At 42.5% G+C, this 18,707-nt stretch overlaps 1 protein-coding gene across 2 annotated transcripts in view; it reads right to left on the minus strand.

The window, feature by feature from the left end:
- Positions 1 to 508: 508 nt before the first annotated feature.
- Positions 509 to 18,707, minus strand: part of IRAK1BP1 (interleukin 1 receptor associated kinase 1 binding protein 1) — a 32,120-nt gene continuing 13,921 nt past the window's right edge. Inside the window, exons 2-4 of one of the 2 annotated variants that reach the window (XM_054023881.1) lie at positions 17,376 to 17,441; positions 2,081 to 2,211; positions 509 to 782 (exon numbers count right to left, since the gene is read on the minus strand). In XM_054023881.1, the coding sequence (XP_053879856.1) occupies positions 512 to 782; positions 2,081 to 2,211; positions 17,376 to 17,441 (468 nt within the window). In that variant the 3' untranslated portion in view covers positions 509 to 511. The remainder of the gene's footprint in view (positions 783 to 2,080; positions 2,212 to 17,375; positions 17,442 to 18,707) is intronic. The other variant, XM_054023882.1, reaches the window with a different exon arrangement.

Here is an 18,707-nt window from a genome sequence, read left to right on the forward strand (position 1 = left end):
TGATTACTCTCATTATAGTTAGTATGGCAACACCTATTTTTTTCCATGTCCTGTGTGTGCGTGTGTGTGTGTGTATATATATATATATCTTCCTACTGTATTTTCCACTGTATGCATCCGATGAAGTGCGTTTTAGCCCATGAAAGTTTATGCTCAAATAAACTTGTTAGTCTCTAAGGTGCCACAAGTACTCCTCGTTCTTTTTGCTGATAGAGACTAACATGGCTTCCACTCTAAAATGATTTCAGCGTAGCTTGGGGTGTCCACCTTCAATTTGTTTGAAAAACCATGATAAAACTATTTGTCTCTTTCCAGGTAGTTCTGAGAACAATCTGGTCTTATTTTTTGGAAAGGGAGGGGGGGCGGACAACTAATATTATAATTAGTTTTTCCTGATCATTTATAGAGGAAGATACAGGTCTGAAAAAACTGAATAAATTTGTACTTTAAAGTACATAAATTTATTCTAAGATTTGTCAGAGACAAATAAGAAAAATGTTTTAACATGCTTCTAGATAAGCTTGTTTTTTCTCTTTTCTCTTCCCTTTATCTCAAAAATAGCAAATATTTTTGAAGAAGCATAAATAGTGGCACTTTGGATTCTCTGCTGCACAGTCAGTGTGTCTGAGGAGTTGGATGGGTGACTGTCTATTTGTCCTTCCCATTCTTTCATTTCCTCTTCTCTGATAAGCAGCGGTTTTCCCAGTGACTGGCCGAACAGTCGACAGACCTCTTGAGCTTTTCGACGTGTGTTCCCAACAGCAGCAAGACACACTTGACGCCTGGGAGGTAAAAAGCAAGGGAGCTTAGCTGATCCAACCATAGCACAGAAACTCCTGCCAAATCATTATTTTTTGTGACTACATAGATGCAAGGCACATCTACTTCCCCACTCATATGCTTGATAGTTAAACATAGGGAGCATGTGGCAGAGGAAGCTTGTAAGGGAAAATCCAGTGTGCTAACAAACTCATAGCTAGATATTTAGAATACATATTACTCACAACCACACCTCTGTGGCAATTTCAACATTTTTTTTTAAGCAGTGGATGACTGAACTTGTTTCTTGGATGTAGCCAGGCCCCTCTGAAGAGTGTGAACTTCAGATGAGATGGAGAAGGGTTTTTTGGTGGTATCAATGGGAAAAGCAGGCTTTTGAATGCTCTTTTAGTTCATCTCATTGTGAATTGAAAAACTAGGGGAAGAGGAACAGATAAATGTAGTTAATCTCCCCAGGCGCCTTCCTTCATCAACGACTGAGTGCTTGGCTCATGTCCTTCATGGCAAATTAACTCTCCCTTTATGGCTGGGGTGCTGTAGGAGGATGTTTTGATGTTAGAAAGTTTTTCTTTCTCCTCAAAGTAACTGAAATGGAGTTTCTTTAGAAAGGTATATTTCAAAGTTTGTTGTCAGCAGCTAAGAGAAGGAAGGACAGCTGCAGCACTTGGGGAAGTGGATGGAGCCTGTTAAATGCTTAAAAAGAAGAACAGGAGTACTTGTGGCACCTTAGAGACTAACAAATTTATTAGAGCATAAGCTTTCGTGGACTACAGCCCACTTCTTCGGATGTGGGCTGTAGTCCACGAAAGCTTATGCTCTAATAAATTTGTTAGTCTCTAAGGTGCCACAAGTACTCCTGTTCTTCTTTTTGCGGATACAGACTACCACGGCTGTTACTCTGAAACTTGTTAAATGCTTGTACCTTCCCATACAAATCCCAAACTAAAATTAATTTGTTTTGATTTAACTCCATTGAAAAAACAGATATGCTGACTGAGCATGTTAAAAGCAGATTGTTTTTCCTATTGAAATCATGGAAAAGCTTGTTACCTCCTGCCTTTAGACAAAGACACTGCAGCCTCCATGAAAGATTAAGCTTTACCATTTGCGAGCTAAATGGAATTGGATTTATAAAAATTGTGTAACCTTTTTTAAGTTTCTTGAATTTTCCTTTAAGTATAAGGCAGGAGTGACAACAGGGAGACTATTATTGTTTCCCATTTTAAACAGTGTGGATTATGTATTACGTAAATGCTTCCTGAGGCTGTGCATTTCTGTGGAGAGGAGAGGGAGAACTTACCGAAGGGTGTCTACAGCCTCTGCTGTATGGTAGAAGTGAGGTGGACTGATGATAACAGAACTACCCAGTTTCTCAACGAGTAAGTTGCAAACGTTCTGCATTTTTCCAAAATCACTAAATGTAATGCAGACCTGTTAGTAAACATAAGTGGATTAGAAAAGTGACTTTCTTTTCAGCGACTTAATTACAAGGGTATATTGCAAACCTGATATGTAAGAACAACTGAGGGCATTAGCCCTATACCTCCACTACTACTTGTCTAGAAGATGCCTGCAGCCCTCCAGCAAATTGATCATTGTTTTGCAGCAGAATTACAATAATAGATTCAGAATATGTTTTGTGAGGAACTCTAGAATTTTTGGTATGTTAGCAATTTGGAGAAAGAAAACGTGCCCTTAAGATATCACGAGCCATGTGTCCCTAATTCTTACATTTTTAAGGCAGCTTATGCAAGGACAAATGCCAATTACTATTTCAAGAGTGATTATTCAGAAAACTAGGTAAATGGGGTGAAGAGGATATGCAGGAAGGAAAATTGCAGTGTAATTCTAGGCACTCTTACATGCACTTACAAGAAGACTAAACTTAGTGTTTAGTGACTAATCTTTTAGTAATATTAAATTTCAAGAACATAAGAATGGCCATATTGGGTCAGACCAAGGGTCCATCCAGCCCAACATCCTGTCTGCCGATAATGGCCAACGCCAGGTACCCCAGAGGGAGTGAACCTAACAGGCAATTATTAAGTGACCTCTCTCCTGCCATCCAACTCCACCCTCTGACAAACAGAGGCTAGGGATACTATTCCTTACCCATCCTGGCTAATAGGCATTAATGGACTTAACCTCCATGAATTTATCTAGTTCTCTTTTAAACCCTGTTATAGTCCTAGCCTTCACAACCTCCTCAGGCAAGGAGTTCCACAGGTTGACTGTGCACTGTGTGAAAAACTTCCTTTTATTTGTTTTAAACCTGTTGTCCATTAATTTCATTTGGTGGCCCCTAGTTTTTAATATGATGGGAATAAGTAAATAACTTTTCCTTCTTCACTTTCTCTACACCACTCATGATTTCATATACCTCTATCATATCCCCCCTTAGTCTCCTCTTTTCCGAGCTGAAAAGTCCTAGCCTCTTTAATCTCTCCTCATATGGGACCCGTTCCAAATCCCTAATCATTTTAGTTGCCCTTCTCTGAACCTTTTCTAATGACAGTATATCTTTTTTGAGATGAGGAGTCCACATCACATTTTTAAGGTTAAAATCCAAGAGAGATAACTTTTATTTAAGTCTGTGTTCCCCTGCTCCTCCCCTCCAAAAAATAGTTAAGGCTGAGAGTATATCTTAGTAATGTAAGGGTAAAAATAAAAATTACAGGAATGTTGTAATTATCCCAAAACCAAGCATTACAATTCTGGGAATTTGAGTTACATTTAAAAAGTCAAAACATGTTAAGGAGTGCACAGTTAAGACACCAAAAACAACCTTAACTCTGCCCTGTACTGATGTCATGCAAATACTATATAATTATGATTCAGGCATTTTAGTGTTTAGGATTCATGGTTAGATTTAACTGATTTTTAAAGACATGATATTTTTTTCATATTTCTTCCCCACTATGTCATCACTACAGGATAAAATATTTTGTCCTCAGGTAACTGATGTATACTCTTAACTCTGTTGTAACATAGCTTTTTGTCTGAGAATTTCGTTAGTCTTTTTAAAAACTATTAGTTTCATACAGTCACTAAATAAGAAACACAAAGAGAATGCTACCATGCTATATGATATGATATGCACTATCAACCTTAAATAATTTCTTTATTCACTTAAGGGCAGATTTATTGGTACATCAAAACCATGCAGTTAAACAGGGGTTACAGCTACTTTACATTTGCATGACTCCGGGAAGCATCCAAAAGGCATACTGGTGAATGTGACTCTCAATTTGCAAATGATTCATTTGTTTAGAGGGCTGTTAGAGAGAGAACTCTACTTATGTAAATAGGGTGGGCCCAGGACCAGTGTGAGTTCTAATGTCTGTGTGCTTTGAGGGCTCCCCCTGTGCTCCTGCTATAGCACTAACTCAATGCACAGTGGAGCCAAGGAGCTATCACTGGTGCCCAAGCTAGTATGCTGTCATGACTCATTAAACACAGTAACAGCTGGGCCAAGTGACCTGCCAATAAGAACTTACTGCATCTGTCCAGTCTTCCTCTTACCACTGAACCATTACAATTCATAGAATTGTTGCATCAAATGGAAAAAAAATTAATCGATAATTTCCTTTCTGCTAGAAGCATCTCCCACAATTCTGCTACGCACAGGGCTGCTCTTCTCCTCTCCGCAGCTTTCAGTGGTGATTCAAAGCTGCAGTGCCTCTCATGCTGGCCATGCCCCCTTTCCCCACTTGCTGCCAGGTGAGTCATTACAAAGCTGTGTGAAAAACTTAGAGAAAAATATTTATAAGCATAACATCAATGACAAATGCATTAAGTGTACAGCAGGCCAACTCCCTTCATGGTAAATATGCAAATAAAAGGCTGATCCTTAGCAGACAGCCACCAAGGTGGGTAGAATTGTGGGAGGTGCTGCTAGTAGAAAGGAAATTATTGTAAGAAATTTTTGATTCTGCAGCCCAGTGTCGCCCGCAATTTTGTTACACGTGAGAAGTAGTGAGCAGTGTACAGGAGTGGGGAGAGACAAGAAAAGGTAAATAGATCTCCTCCCTCCCCCTTGAGGATTGACCAAAAGGCATTACTGGACCACTGCGTGGAGCACCTTTCTGCCAAAGAAGGCTTTTGCATAGGACTGAAAGTCCACTCTGTCATGTTTGACAATGCTATTAACCAACGACCATGTGGCTGCGCTGCATATATCTGTGATAGAGGCACATGCTCATTCGGCTCACAAGGTTGCCATGGATCTCGTGGAGTGTGCCTGGATAGCTTCTGAAAGAGAAGTGCCTGACACTTTTTGTAAGCTTCAACAATGCACAGTCTGATCCATCTAACCAGAGACAGCCTGGAGATTCTGAGCCTTTGACATTTCGGGTGAAAGAAGGCAAACAGGGCCTGACCTTGTGGATTCTGTGCACTTGATGTAGATTTTCAGTGCTTTTCTGACATCTAAATTGTGCCCCAGCTTCTTGGGTGGGTGCTGTGGCTTTGAGCAGAAGGAACGAAGGATAGTCTCCTGCAAGCTACGGAAAGCAGACTTCACGCTGGGGAGAAACAACTGCAGTTCTTGGTACCCTCTTGTCTTCATGGAACACTCAGTAGGGTCCTTGCATAAATAGGACTGCCAGATCTGAAACTTGCCCAGGAGACATGATGGCAGCCAGAAAACAGATTTTGATGGAGAGACAAAATGCTGATATACAAGTCAGGGGCTTGAAAGGGTGAGTGGCTAGGGCCTTCAACACCAGTGGTGGGACCCATTTAGGGAAGACTGGTTTGACTGCTCTGACAAATCTGACTACTTTGGGATTACATGCCAAAGAACCTGAGGATCCTCTGAATAGAATGCTACCAGTGGCAGATACCTGGCATGCTATGGTGCTAGACTGAAGACCTTTATCCATACCTTATTTGAAAGAGTCCAGGATAGCTGGAATTCCAGATCTCTTAGATTAGCATTGCTCTCCTGGCATCAAATGCTGAACTTGGTCCAGATGGAGGAATAAGCTTTTATCATGGAGACTCTCCTGGACTCATGCAAACTCCTTATCACTTTGGAAGATAGGCCTAGTGCTATTAACGTTTCCCTTTCAATAACTAGGCTCTCAGCTGAAGATGGTCTGGGTCTGGGTGGAGGAAAGGGCCTTGGGCAAGGATGTCCAGTCTGGGTGGCAGCTGTAATGATGGTTGCAGTTTCAGCTCTAGTAGATCAGAGAAACAGGGCTTCTTTGGCCAATACAGAATTATCACTATCTCCTTTACTTGCTTCTGCTTTATCTTTTGAATTATTTTTCTTATGAGAGGGAAGGGCAGGAATGCATATCACAAGCTTTCTGGCCACTTGTGTGACAGGGCTTTGTTCCCAGGAACTTAGGATTTGATTCCCTGGTAAAGTATTTCAGCTGCTGGTCTTTTTGTAACTTGCAAACAGATCAACCAAGAGGAAACCAAGCATCTTTAAGATCAGAGTGAAGACTTCCTGGTTCAGGTACTATTCTGCTGACTGTGCAATGGCTGAGCCAATCCGCTTTCTGATTCAACTTCCCTTTTATATGTATCACCTGGGGAGGGAGATTCTTTTCTGCCCATTTTGTTATCTCCTATAGTATATTTGTAGTCTCCGATAGTAGAAAAGCCATTCTACACCCACTTGTGCAGGATAGAGATGAGATGAGAAAGTTACCTTATGCAGTAACATAGGTTCTTCGAGATGTTACCCTATGGGTGCTCCACTTTAGGTGTTTGTGCGCCCCTGCACTCATAATTGGAGATTTATGGTAGCAGTTCCCGTTTGGGTTGCACATGTGCGACCTCCATCTCGCATCACTTCAGGTGGTTATCCGGCACTATGTGACCAACCCCCCTCTGTTCCTTCTCTACTGCAGACCATTAGTGTGTAAAAGGGAGGAGGAAGGGTAGTGGAGCACCCACAGGGGGACACACATCTCGCCTGTTTAACAAAATGTTATGTATGTTTGTGGAGCATGTCATTTCAGATCCCGAGAGCCATGAAGTAACCAGGCTTTGAGTTGGAGTTTTTGAGGATCCAGATGGAGGACGCGTCCTGTGTCCTCAGACAGAAGCCGAGACAGAAGCGGGAGTGTGCGTGTTGGACACGCCGCCATCTGTAGAAGGTAAGGATACCACGTTTGTCGAGACCATATGGGGGCTATTAGGATCACTCTGATTCTGTCCTGTCTGATTTTGTGAAGCACTCAGACTAGGAGAGGGGTGGGAGGGAAGGTGTATAGGAGGGGAGCATTCCATCTGGTGAGGAAGGCATCACTGAGAGAGTACGGACTGAGTCCTGCTGGGGAGCAAAACTACAGCCATTTGGTGTTTTGTATGGTTGCAAAAAGATCTGTTGTTGGGAACTCCCAAGTCTGAAAAATGTTTAGGAGCACATGTATCCAGCTCCTACTCATGGTCCTGAGAAAAGTTCCTGCTCAGGGTATCTGCTCTGGTATTCTGTCATTCAGGTAGGTACGATGCTGCAATATGGACATTGTGCTTGATGCACCATTGCCAGAGTCACATGGCTTCCATGCATAGGGAGTGTGATCATGCTCCCCCTTGTCTGTTTATGTAAAACATACAAGCCATATTGTCTGTAAGGATCTGTACAGTCTTGTCTTTGATGATCGGTAAGAAGTGGGAGTACGTGTTTCGGACAGCTCGTAATTCTAAAAGATGAGATTCCACTGTGGACCACCGGCCCTGGATAGAGTGTGGGTTTAGATGTGCCCCCCCCACCCCCGAAGGGATGCATCTATGGTGATGGTAAGCATTGGTGGAATCTGTTCGAAGGGCACCCCCCCCTCCAGACGTTGTATGTGTGTGTCCATAGAAGGGAGTCTTATTTTGTCCAGCATTGTGAGACGCTCATTTATATTGTGCCTGTGTGGGACATAGTTTGTCCGGAGCCAGGCTTGTAAACACTGCAAGTGTAACCTTGCGTTTCTGACGACGAAGGTCACGACAGTCACGTGACCTAGAAGTTGTAGGCAGGTTCTGGCAGACACTTGTGGACTGTTTCGCGTCATGGAGATCAGGTTGGGTAAAGTCAGAAATCATTTTCTTGGTAGGGAGACCATTACTTCCGGAGAATTGAGGTATGCCCCAATAAACTCCGGTTGTTGTGCTGGTGTCAGAGTGGATTTTTTTATGTTTAACTGAAAGTCTAGCCTCATAAATAGAGTTATCACCTGTTTGGTGAACTCTAACACTGTCTGCCATGTTGGTGCTTTTGGCAGACAGTCGTCCAAGTATGGAAATTTCAGGATTCCTTTTCTGCAGAGGTAGGCAGCTACAATGGCTAGGACCTTTGAAAATACCCGCGGGACAGTGGATAGGCTGAAGGGTAGAACTTTGTCTTGGAAATGATTTTGTCCTATTGCAAAGCAGAGAAACCTCTGATGTGATAGATGGATGGTTATATGAAAATACACATCCTAGAGGTTGAGGGCTGAGAACCAGTCTCTCCTTTCTAGTGCTGGAATTATGGTGCCTAGTGTGACCATTTTGAATCACTGTGTTTTCAAATTTATGATTCACTGTAGGTTGAGGATGGGTCTCCACCTTCCTGTTTTTTCTGTGTGAGAAAGTAGTGTGAATAAAATCCCCTTCCTCTGTATTCCATTGGTACAGGTTCTACTGCTCCTAGATGTATGAGGTGGGTTATCTCTTCTCACAGTAGATGTTCATGAGAGGGGTCCCTGAAGAGGGACAGGGAGGTAGGGTGGGTAGGGGTTTTTGGAGGTAAAGCAGATGGAGTAAACAGTCTCAATAATTTCCAATACCTATCTGTCTGTTGTAATATTTTTCCAGATTGGTAGAATGGAAGCAGGCGATTTCCAAAGGTTTTGCAAGTTGTAGATGGCTCCAGTGTTGAAAGATACGGGGTTCTCAGGCCCTCAACCAAGGCTTCAAATCTGTTGTGTGGAGGTCAATGGCTAGGGCATAGTATTTGAGGGAGTAGATTGTTCTCTCCTCAATGTTTTCTGCTTCTGCCCCGATGCTCATAATATCTGTGGCATTGTGCATAGCAAGGGGGGTCGGGATCTTTGACAATTTCCCTGTTTTCTTTTGGACCTAGGTATGTAAATGCCAAGAGATCTCAGTGTTGCCCTTGAGTCCTTGAGAGTGTGTAGTGACTCATTTGTTTTGGCCGCAAAGAGCTTAGATTCTTTGGTCTTCAACTGTCGACTGTATCGGCTTTGGGAATCCAGAGAGATGAAGCCAGGAAGCCCTTCTCATAACCACCGTGGTGGCTATGGACCTCGCTGCTGTATCAGCAGAATCCAGAGCATCCTGGAATGCTGTTCTGGTTATGAGTTGACCTGCTGATAGAACTGATTTGAATTGCTCTTTTTTATCTTCCAGAATAAATTCAATAAATTCAGAGAATTTTGCATAATTATTGTAGTCATACTTTGCTAGTAATGCTTCATAGTTAGCTATTCTCAAGTATAAGGTCACTGAGGAGTATGCTTTGCGGCCGAAAAGGTCGAGCTGCTTCCAATCTTTGTCATAGGGCATGTTTCTGGGTATTCTTGTCTGCCCCATTCATTGACCACGTCAATCACTAATGAGTTCGGCATTGGATGCGAGAAGAGAAATTCAGTTCCCTTTGTGGGCACATAGTAATTTTTATCAGACCTCTTGCATGTGGGTGGGATCATTGCTGGGGTTTGCCAGAATAACTACTGGTTCCATAATTGTGTCATTCATAAGAAAGTGATTTTGGAGGATGTCGATGTGTGCAATATGTCTATTAATTTATCTTGTGCCTCCTGGACTTCTTTAAGAGAGTTGTGAGCTCACTGGACATTTCCCTTATAGAGGTCTTGGAACTGTTTGAAATCATCTCCTGTGTTGGAAGGCGGGGGCATGATAGTGTCATCAGGCGAAGATGAAGAGAAGTGAGCTTCAGGTGGACTGTCCTTGTCAAAGAATTCCTCCTCCTCTTCCGCCCCCTGTTCTCTAGTTTCAGGTGGTCCCTGTGCTGTCGATAGGGGTGAATGATGTGTGCTTGCTCTGGGTGGGCTGGCAAGTCTGTGTTGTTCTTGTGATGAGTATGCTGTCCACAGGCTCCAAAATGGCTACTGTGGAGGAAAAGGCACAGGTGGCATCCAGGGATGCCCATACCTGGGGTGGTGCTTAGGGTCCACCAGGTAGCCCTTGTACAGATGAGCAGGTGTGATGGTCACACAGCATCAGATAAACACCTGAAGCAGCACAAGACAGGGACCATGCATATGCGATCCAACCAGGCACTGGTACCATCAATCTCCAATTACGAGCACAGGGGCACACAAACACCTGAAATGGAGCACCCACAGGGACATCACTCGAAGAAGATTTTTGGAACCTGTCAAGTGATGGGTAGATCTTTGCCACTGAGGTGTCTATGTCCACTCCCAGGTGGGTTATCTTTGTTGATGGGAGAAACTTTTCTTGACATTTATCACAAAGCCATGGGCGAGGTCCAGAGTTTCCATTATGGCCTTTTGCGCTGCAGGCTAGGTTGAAGCTCTCCTTAGAATGTCATCCAGAAAGGGGTATAGGTAAGAGTCCCCTGCAACTTAAGCCTGGTTATGATCACTACCAACATCTTTGTAAAGACTTTGGGCGGGGGGGGTTATAAAAGACAAAATGGGATGATCTGGTACTGATAATGCTCTGTGCCATAAGCAAATCTCAGAAGCCTGCAGTAGACCAGGTGGATGGGGATATGCAGATGTGTGTCTGGCAGGCTCACTGAGGTAAAGAGATCCCTTGATACAGGTATGAGACTGTAGAAACTAGGGTCTCCATTTGGCATTTTGTTTTCTTCATCCATTTGTTGAGTCTTGAGATAAAGAATGGTTCTGACTCTCCCTGTGGGCTTCTGAATGATGAAGAAGATGGAGTAGAAAGAAACCTCAGGAGTTTTCTTTTGAGGGAATTGCTTATTGCTCCGATATCTAGGAGACTTCATTCCAGCTCAATTCATGCTTGCGGGATTGGTGGAGGAGTGTGTATGTGTGTTTATGGACTGGATGGTGGGGTGGGGCCTGTAGCTCAAGGGATTATCTGTGATTTATTATCTATTACCCCCTTGTCTGTGGTGGATTATAAACCATTCTTCCAAAAATTGGGAAATTCTGCCTCCTAGATTCAGTTCCTGGACAGAGGCATATCCGCTCGTTGTCAGGATGGGCTTTTGAGGGCTGTGTGAACACCCCTGGGCTTTCCTCTTGAGCTCTGGCTCAATGGATTTTCTTTGGCATATCTGCTATCCTTCCTCAGGTACTTCTGCAATGAAGAGAGACAAAAGCAGTGCTTCTGCTTGAAGGAGTTTTTGTACTCCCTCCTGAAAGCATTCAGGGGAGAAAGGAGGGACTGCACAGATTTAGCAGCATTTTCTGTCACAATTGTATCTCCCTTTTTTTTCAGAAGAGGAGACATCCTGTGAACTTGGAGCATAGACTTACTTAGAGTGAGTTTCTACCATCTTGCAACAGAGCCATCCATACATGATGCCTGCCCTCTGAACTGGCGGATGTTATGACTAGCTGAAAATCTCATTGTGTCCATGAAGCATCAGCGACAAATGCTGTTGGTCAGGAAAACTTCCTTGAGAATGGATCTTAAATTAGAGTGACCCCTATCCTTCAGGGCCCTACGGTCTTCCAGTTAGGTTAGTGAAGCTATCACAAAGCATGTTGCTGTGAGAGATGCTCTGAGAATGGCAAGGATTCCTCAAAATCCCTTCTGAGGGTATAAGAACATAAGAATGGGCTATGCATCAGACCACTGGTTAATCTAGCCCAGTTTTCTGTCTTCCAACAGTGGCCAGTGTCAGATGCTTCAAAGGGAATGAACAGAACAGGGCAATTATTGAGTGATCCATCCTCTGTCATCCAGTCACAGCTTCTGGCAAGCAGGGATTTAGGGACACCCATTGCATGGGGTTGCATCCCTGAGCACCTTGGCTAATAGCCATTAATGGATCTATCCTCCATTAATTTATCTAATTCTTTTTTGAATCCAGTTATACTTTTGGCATTCACAACATCCCTTGGCAATGAGTTCCACAGGTTGACTATGCATTGTGTGAAGAAATACATCCCTATGTTTGTTTTAAACCTGCTGCCTATTAATTTAATTGGGAGACCCCTGGTTCTTGTGTTATGTGAAGAGGTATAATGCTTCCTTATTTACTTTCTCCACACCATTCATGATTTTATAGACCTCTATCATATCTCCCCCCACTTTTCTAAGCTGCACAGTCCCAGTCTTCTTAATCTTTCTTCACATGTAATCTGTTCCATAGCCCTAATAATTTTTGTTGCCTGGCTCTATACTTTTTCCAATTCACAAATATCTTTTTTGAGATAGAGCAACTAGAACTGCACACAATATTCAAATTGTGGGCATACCATGGGTTTATATTGTGGCATTATGATATTTTCTGTCTTATCGTTATCCCCTTCTTAATGGTTCCTAACATAGCTTGTGTTTAACTGTTGGTGCACATTGAGCACGTTTTCAGAAAACTATCTACAATAACTCAAAAATCTTTGAGTGGTAACAGCTAATTTAGACACTGTCATTTTATATATATAGTTGGGATTATGTTTTCCAATGTGCATTACTTTGCATTTATCAACACTGAATTTCATTTGCCATTTTGTTGCCCACCCACCCAATTTTGTGAGATCGCTCTGTAACTCTTTGCAGTCAGCTTTGGACTTACTATCTTGAGTAACTTTGTATCGTCTTCAAACTTTGCCACTGCGCTGTTTATTCCTTTTTCCAGATCATTTATGAATATGCTAAACAGCACTAGCTCTAGTACAGATCCTGGGGGCCCCCGTTATTTACCTCTCTCCACCGTGAAAACTATTTATTCCTACCTTTTGTTTCCTGTCTTTTATCCAGTTACTGATCTATAAAAAGACCTTCCCTCTTTTCCCATGACTGACTGCTTATTTTGCTTAAGAGCCTTTGGTGATGAAACTTATGAAAGACTTTCTGAAATTCCAAATACACTATATCCACTGGATCAACTTTGTCCACACGTTTGTTAACACTCCCTTCCCCCCCCAAGAATTCTAATAAATTGGTGAGGCATGATTTCCCTTTACAAAAAGCCATGTTGACTCTTCCCCAAAATATTGTGTTCATCTGTGTGTCTGATAATTCTGTTCTTTACTATAGTTTCAACCAATTTGCCTGATATTGAAGGTAGGCTTACTGGCCTGCAATTGCCAGGATTGTCTCTGGAGCCTTTTTAAAAACTTGGAGTTACATTAGTTATCCTCCCATCATTTGGTACAGAAGATAATTTAAGCAATAGAACATGAGAATGGCCATAATGGGTCAGACCAAAGGTCCATCTAGCCAAGTATCCTGTTTTCAGACAGTGGCCAATGCCAGGTATCCCAGAGGGAAAGAACAGAACAGGTGATCCATCCCCTGTCGCCCATTCCCAGCTTCTGGCAAACAGAGCTAGGGACACCATCCCTGTCCATCCTGGCTAATAGCCATTGATGGACCTATCCTCCATGAACTTATCAAGTTCTTTTTTAAACAGTTATAGTCTTGGTCTTTGATTTATATAGAGGCAATATGATATTTTCTGTCTTATTATCTATCCCTTTCTTAATGATTCCCAACATTCTGTTCACTTTTTTGACTGCCGCTGCACACTGAGTGGATGTTTTCAGAGAACTACCTTCTTTCTTGAGTGGTAACAGCTAATTTAGACCCCATCATTTTGTATGTTTAGTTGGAATTACGTTTTCCAATGTGCATTACTTTGCATTTATCAATATTGAATAGGTTACATACCACATTAGAAGTTTTATAATTTCATATTTGAGTTCCATCTGGTCCTGGTGACTTATTACTGTTTAATTTATCAATTTGTTCCAAAACCTCCTCTATCAACACCTCAATCTGGGACAGTTCCTTAGATCTGTCACCTAAAAAGACTGGCTCAGGTGCGGGAATATCCTCACATCCTCTGCAGTGAAGATAGATGCAAAGAATTCATTTAGCTTCTCCGTATCAATCCTGTTTGGCTTAAGGACTTCTTTAGCACTTTGATCATCCAGAGGCCTCACTGATTGTATGAGCTAGTCTACACTGGCAAAGCTAAAGCGCTGCCGTGGCAGCACTTTAACGTGGCTTGTGTGGTCGCGGCAGAGTGCTGGGAGAGAGCTCTCCCAGTGCTCTAAAAAACCCACCTCTACGAGGGGTGTGGCTCCCAGTGCTGGTGCACTGTCTACACTGGCGCACTGTCTACACTGGCGCTTTACAGCACGGAACCTTGCTGCACTCAAGGGGATGTTTTTTCACACCTCTGAGCGAGAATGTTGCAGTGCTGTAAACTGCCAGTGTAGACAAGCCCTTAGATAGGCCTCTTGTTTCTGAAGCACTTAATACAATTTTTGCTGTTAGTTTTTGTGTCTTTTGCTAGTTGCTCTTCAAGTTGTTTTTTGGCCTGCCTAATTATACTTGACTTGCCAGAGTGTGGGTGGCCTCCACTTCCCTATCTGTGGGGTCCTTAGGAAAGAATTCCCCTTCAGACAGAATAATCATGTATCTTGCTAAGGATGCTACTGCAGCATCTACTTTTGAAACCTCACGAATAGAACTTTTAGGCTCTTGGAGTTTGTAAAAATATAAGGTCATATATGTTAATGGTCTTGCCCCTGCTGAGTTTTTCACTTCTCCCTGATCATGCCTCCAAAAAAGGAGTGCAAGGGAATCAGAACCTTGAGGGTAGGTATTTACTTCAAGGCTTGTGCTCAGGAACTTGCTGAGGTTGGATAAATATTGTGGACACAATCTTTTGCACATGACCTCAAACTTTTTTTTGGGGGGAAATATTTTTGCGACATTTTCCCTGAGTCCTGCTCAGATTCAGAGCCTGACAGCTCTCCTTCCTCGGTAGAGGAGGAAGTTGAGTCAGAGGAGAAGTGCTGGGAAGATTTTTTGTACTTTCTTTCCGTTTTTGTTCATTCTGGTCTTTTTTGGTATGGTTTGTGAGCATGGCTACTCTGGCATGGCCAGAACGCAGTTTCTTGCCACTTGCTTTAGGCAGAGCCCAAAGCCCTCTATAGCATTCTCTTTCAGAGTCTTCTCCATCAGAGTCCTATTCCTCCAGAGTGACATCTCCTTATGAGTTCCCTGACCTGGATTGGGAAGGTAGTAGTTATTTATGAGCCTGGCATCTCTCCCCAGGGAAACAAGGGCCCACTTCAGGACTTGTGTGGGGACCGGTATCTGAGTAGGGTTCATATCTTTGCAATCCTGTTTTACTCCAGGACTTACCTCCTGGGTAAGCTGGATGAAAACCTCTTCATCCTTAGAGCCTCTGTCTGTTCTGCCCTGTGTCTCCTGGTTGGGTTTCTCTGTGGTGGAGTCACTACTCTTTAGGTGTGTAGGGGACCCAATATTGCCTGTCCCATTCAGAGCTCTGTGTTCTAGCAGAGTTAAGTCCTCTGATTGGGAGCAGCCTGGGCATCTTTCATCTTTGGCTGAGCACCTGAGAAAGCTGCCGCCTTGCATACAGAGCACCTTCTTGATTGTGCCCACTACTTACGTGGCGGGTCTGCCATGCCTGCGAAGGGGCAATGGAGGCTGTGGGTGGCTATGTCCACCAGGCTGCTCAAATCCTGGACCAGAAGAAGGCTTGAAGCAAATCAAAATGCTCAAGCTGCCCAAAAAACAGCCTAAGCAGTAACTTTAAAGGATGTGAGTTAAGCAACCTGCTGCTGCGGAGGCCGGATAATTGGGGAGGAGGAGGGTTGGCCAGCACAAGCTGTGCTGCAGCTCTGAACCCGCCCAGGAAACAACAGCGAGGAGAGAAGTCCCATCCCTAGCAGAACTGCGGGAGATGGTGGGTTGCAGAAAATGGTAGAGAAAAACTGGCGATTGGTTGAGTTCTCTTTATCAATATGAGACTATTTAAGAATTAGTTCAGCTGTTGACCTAAGCCTTGCTGTAGTCTATATAAAAACAATTTGATACCTCATTAATAGCCTACCTTAATTTTTCAAATATAGCCCATTCACAAGACTTCAATTACTTCCAACTACATGGGAAGTTTAAAGCATCTGCCGTATTCAGTTAAGATAGTTCAGGACCAAGGCAAAATACTGACATATTTCTTAAAGGACCCAGTTTAATTTAAACTCCTAAAAACAAATAAGTGTAATTCTCAACATTCTTTCTGTACGCGGTGCTATAAATTTGAGGTGGATATGCTATGTTCTTCATTCAAACCAAAGAAGCTCTCTCCCTCCTTTAAGTGCAAAATGGAACTGTACTTTAACTATGGAGTTGCAAGTAACTATCAGTGATGCGAACTTCCAGGCCCCCTCCACAAAACACGTTATCAAGCTATTGGATAGTGGTCTAATTAGCATGCTGCATTGCAAAGGTTCATAGACTGAAAAAAATGGTGCTTTTCCTTAGCTAGATTGACTCCCAGTACAGCACTTCCTGCTTGGTAAGGGCCTACTCATGCAAAGCCCTATTCACATGCATAGTCCCCTTGGTGTCAGTGGGATTACCCACATAAGAGAAAGTTATTCACCTTGTGCAGTAATGATGGTTCTTCAAGATGTGTGTCTCTCTATGTGCTCCACTGTAGGTGTGTCTGCACCCTGTGCCTCTGATCAGAGATCTTTAGTAGCAGTGTCCATTTGGTCCACACATGCGCTCTCCTCCCTCCTTTGTGCTCTGCTGCGAGGCCAATTAACAATGTGTGGGTGAACCATCGTCAGGTCCTTCTCTACTGCAGAGCCCCTATTGAGAATTCTGAAGTAGATGGAGGGTGGATTGGGTGGGGAACCATTGTTACTTCACAAGGAGAGTAATTACTTGAGTAGTGTCCCTATTGGTGCTCCACTGTAGGTGACTCCCAAGCAGTATCTCCAATGGAGGGTTGGGACTTTGGAGTCAAATCCATTATGCATTACAGTACTGTAGAACTGAAGATGGCAACAGAAGCAGAGTCTCTAGTAATCGGATAATATTCTGCGAAAGTATGAGCAGATACCCTGGTGTCTGCCCTGCAGATTTCCAGAATAGTTATGTCTTTAATTCAGGCGACTGAGGTGGAAACTGACCTCATGGAATGTATAGATTCCAGGTGGAGGTACCAAATTACGAGCATGATAGCAGTAGCTAATACAGCTCGAGACCCATTTAGAGAGCTTCAGAGCTGATATCGCTGTGCCTTTTGATCTTTCTGCAATTGATAGGAAGAGTTTGGCAGATTTCCTAAAGGCCTTCATCCTATCCAAATAGAAGGCCAAGGCTCTCCTAACATCCAGCATATGTAGTATAGCTTCCCTGTTATCATGGGGTGAATGGGCTCCTCTCTACAGCAAAGAATGAAGAAAATCTTGCTCTGTCACCCCAGAACCTAGCTTACTTCTTGCAAAATTCTGTGGGGTGCCTTTTTAATTTTACTACTTCATACTGGCTCTTTTAGGAAAGTCTCAGTGCTGTACTGTATGTAACTGTTCCTTCCTAGTTTTGAGGAGAAAGACTAAACCTACAAACTCACTATGTCTGGGTGCATGGTTATTCCTCTTGCTACGATTAATACATACCTCTGCTTCCATTTGATAAGCATTTTCTACTCTACTAAAATCCTTTGTCACAGTCACATTTTCTTCCTGAAACAAAGTACAAGAGTATAATTTTTAATCAAAGCAACTAAGAATTTGTGTTCACATGCTACATGGTAGTTTAACTTTCCCTATTGGTGTGTTACTGGTAGCTCAGAAACACACGTGTGAAATTTGCTACACCACTCTCTTCAGTTAGAATACAGATGGCAGTTAAGGATTGCAAGTTTCTTTTGAAAAGTGATAAGTCTAGTGTTCTGGACAACAATTCTTCCTTTAATAAGAGTCTAATCCTTTAATAAGTGGCAGTTAGTCAAAGCTGTGTATCACTGCATAAAGCTCCATCTGACTTACAAAACAATGAGTTTAAAGTTTAAAGAGAACTAGTGTGTGAAAAGTGCTTCCCAAATCCGTATTCTAGATTTCAAAAGCAGCAGCTTGTAGTGAATAGGTGACTTAAATAATGATTGAGCAATGTTTTTTTTTCCTTTTTGGAGTAACCCCTTTAACTGTCTTTGCCATAACAGCAGCTGTATTATTCAAAGTGATGATCACACAAAGCACTAGGAATGCTTGCATGAGAAACACTATATAAATAAAATACAAAGAGATTCTAGTTACACTTGAACATTGCAGTGGTTTGCCGCTTGTGTCCTATCAAACCCTCTCCTTCACTCTACAGAGCCTCTAAATTGTTCAGCTTCACCACTTAAAAGGGAAAAAACTCAAGGTGCTTCAGAGAAAATGATTGTTAGAAAAGGGAAGGATGTTCTATCTTTTTTTAAAATGCATAATTTACAAAGATTTCCAGAGCGATTGCTTCAAAACCCACACACCCATTTTTCCTTTTGAGATCACAAATTTCCTTTCAGCATCTCTTCTTCCTCTCTCCCCGCCCCCACTTCATTCTGAATTGACACAATACAATCACTCCTTTATAAAATAACTGAATTGCAATAAAAAGTTTAATTTATAACAAATCAAGAATTGTAAAAGATTTAAATCTTTCTAAAACTCTAAAGTGTGGCTGGCTCAGGGATTTGGTAATCGAGATAAGCAGATTTTCCATTTAAACTGTACTGAATTCCTCCTTGAGTGGAAAAGAGCAGCATTCCCCTCCACTGTTTATCTCCTTCCCTTACTCATTCACAAAAGAAGCTTCTGTCAATGTATTCCTTGAGTCAGGAACACATAAGGTAGCATGCACCCATCTATGGCACTGTGTAATGACAAGCATTTCAAGTTACCAATTTGAGTCAGCTCCATAAATTATTACCATCGTTCAATGGCTTAAAAGTAGACTTGGCAGAATTC

Source organism: Malaclemys terrapin, chromosome 3 (assembly GCF_027887155.1).
Source record: "Malaclemys terrapin pileata isolate rMalTer1 chromosome 3, rMalTer1.hap1, whole genome shotgun sequence".
NCBI lineage: Eukaryota > Metazoa > Chordata > Testudines > Emydidae > Malaclemys > Malaclemys terrapin.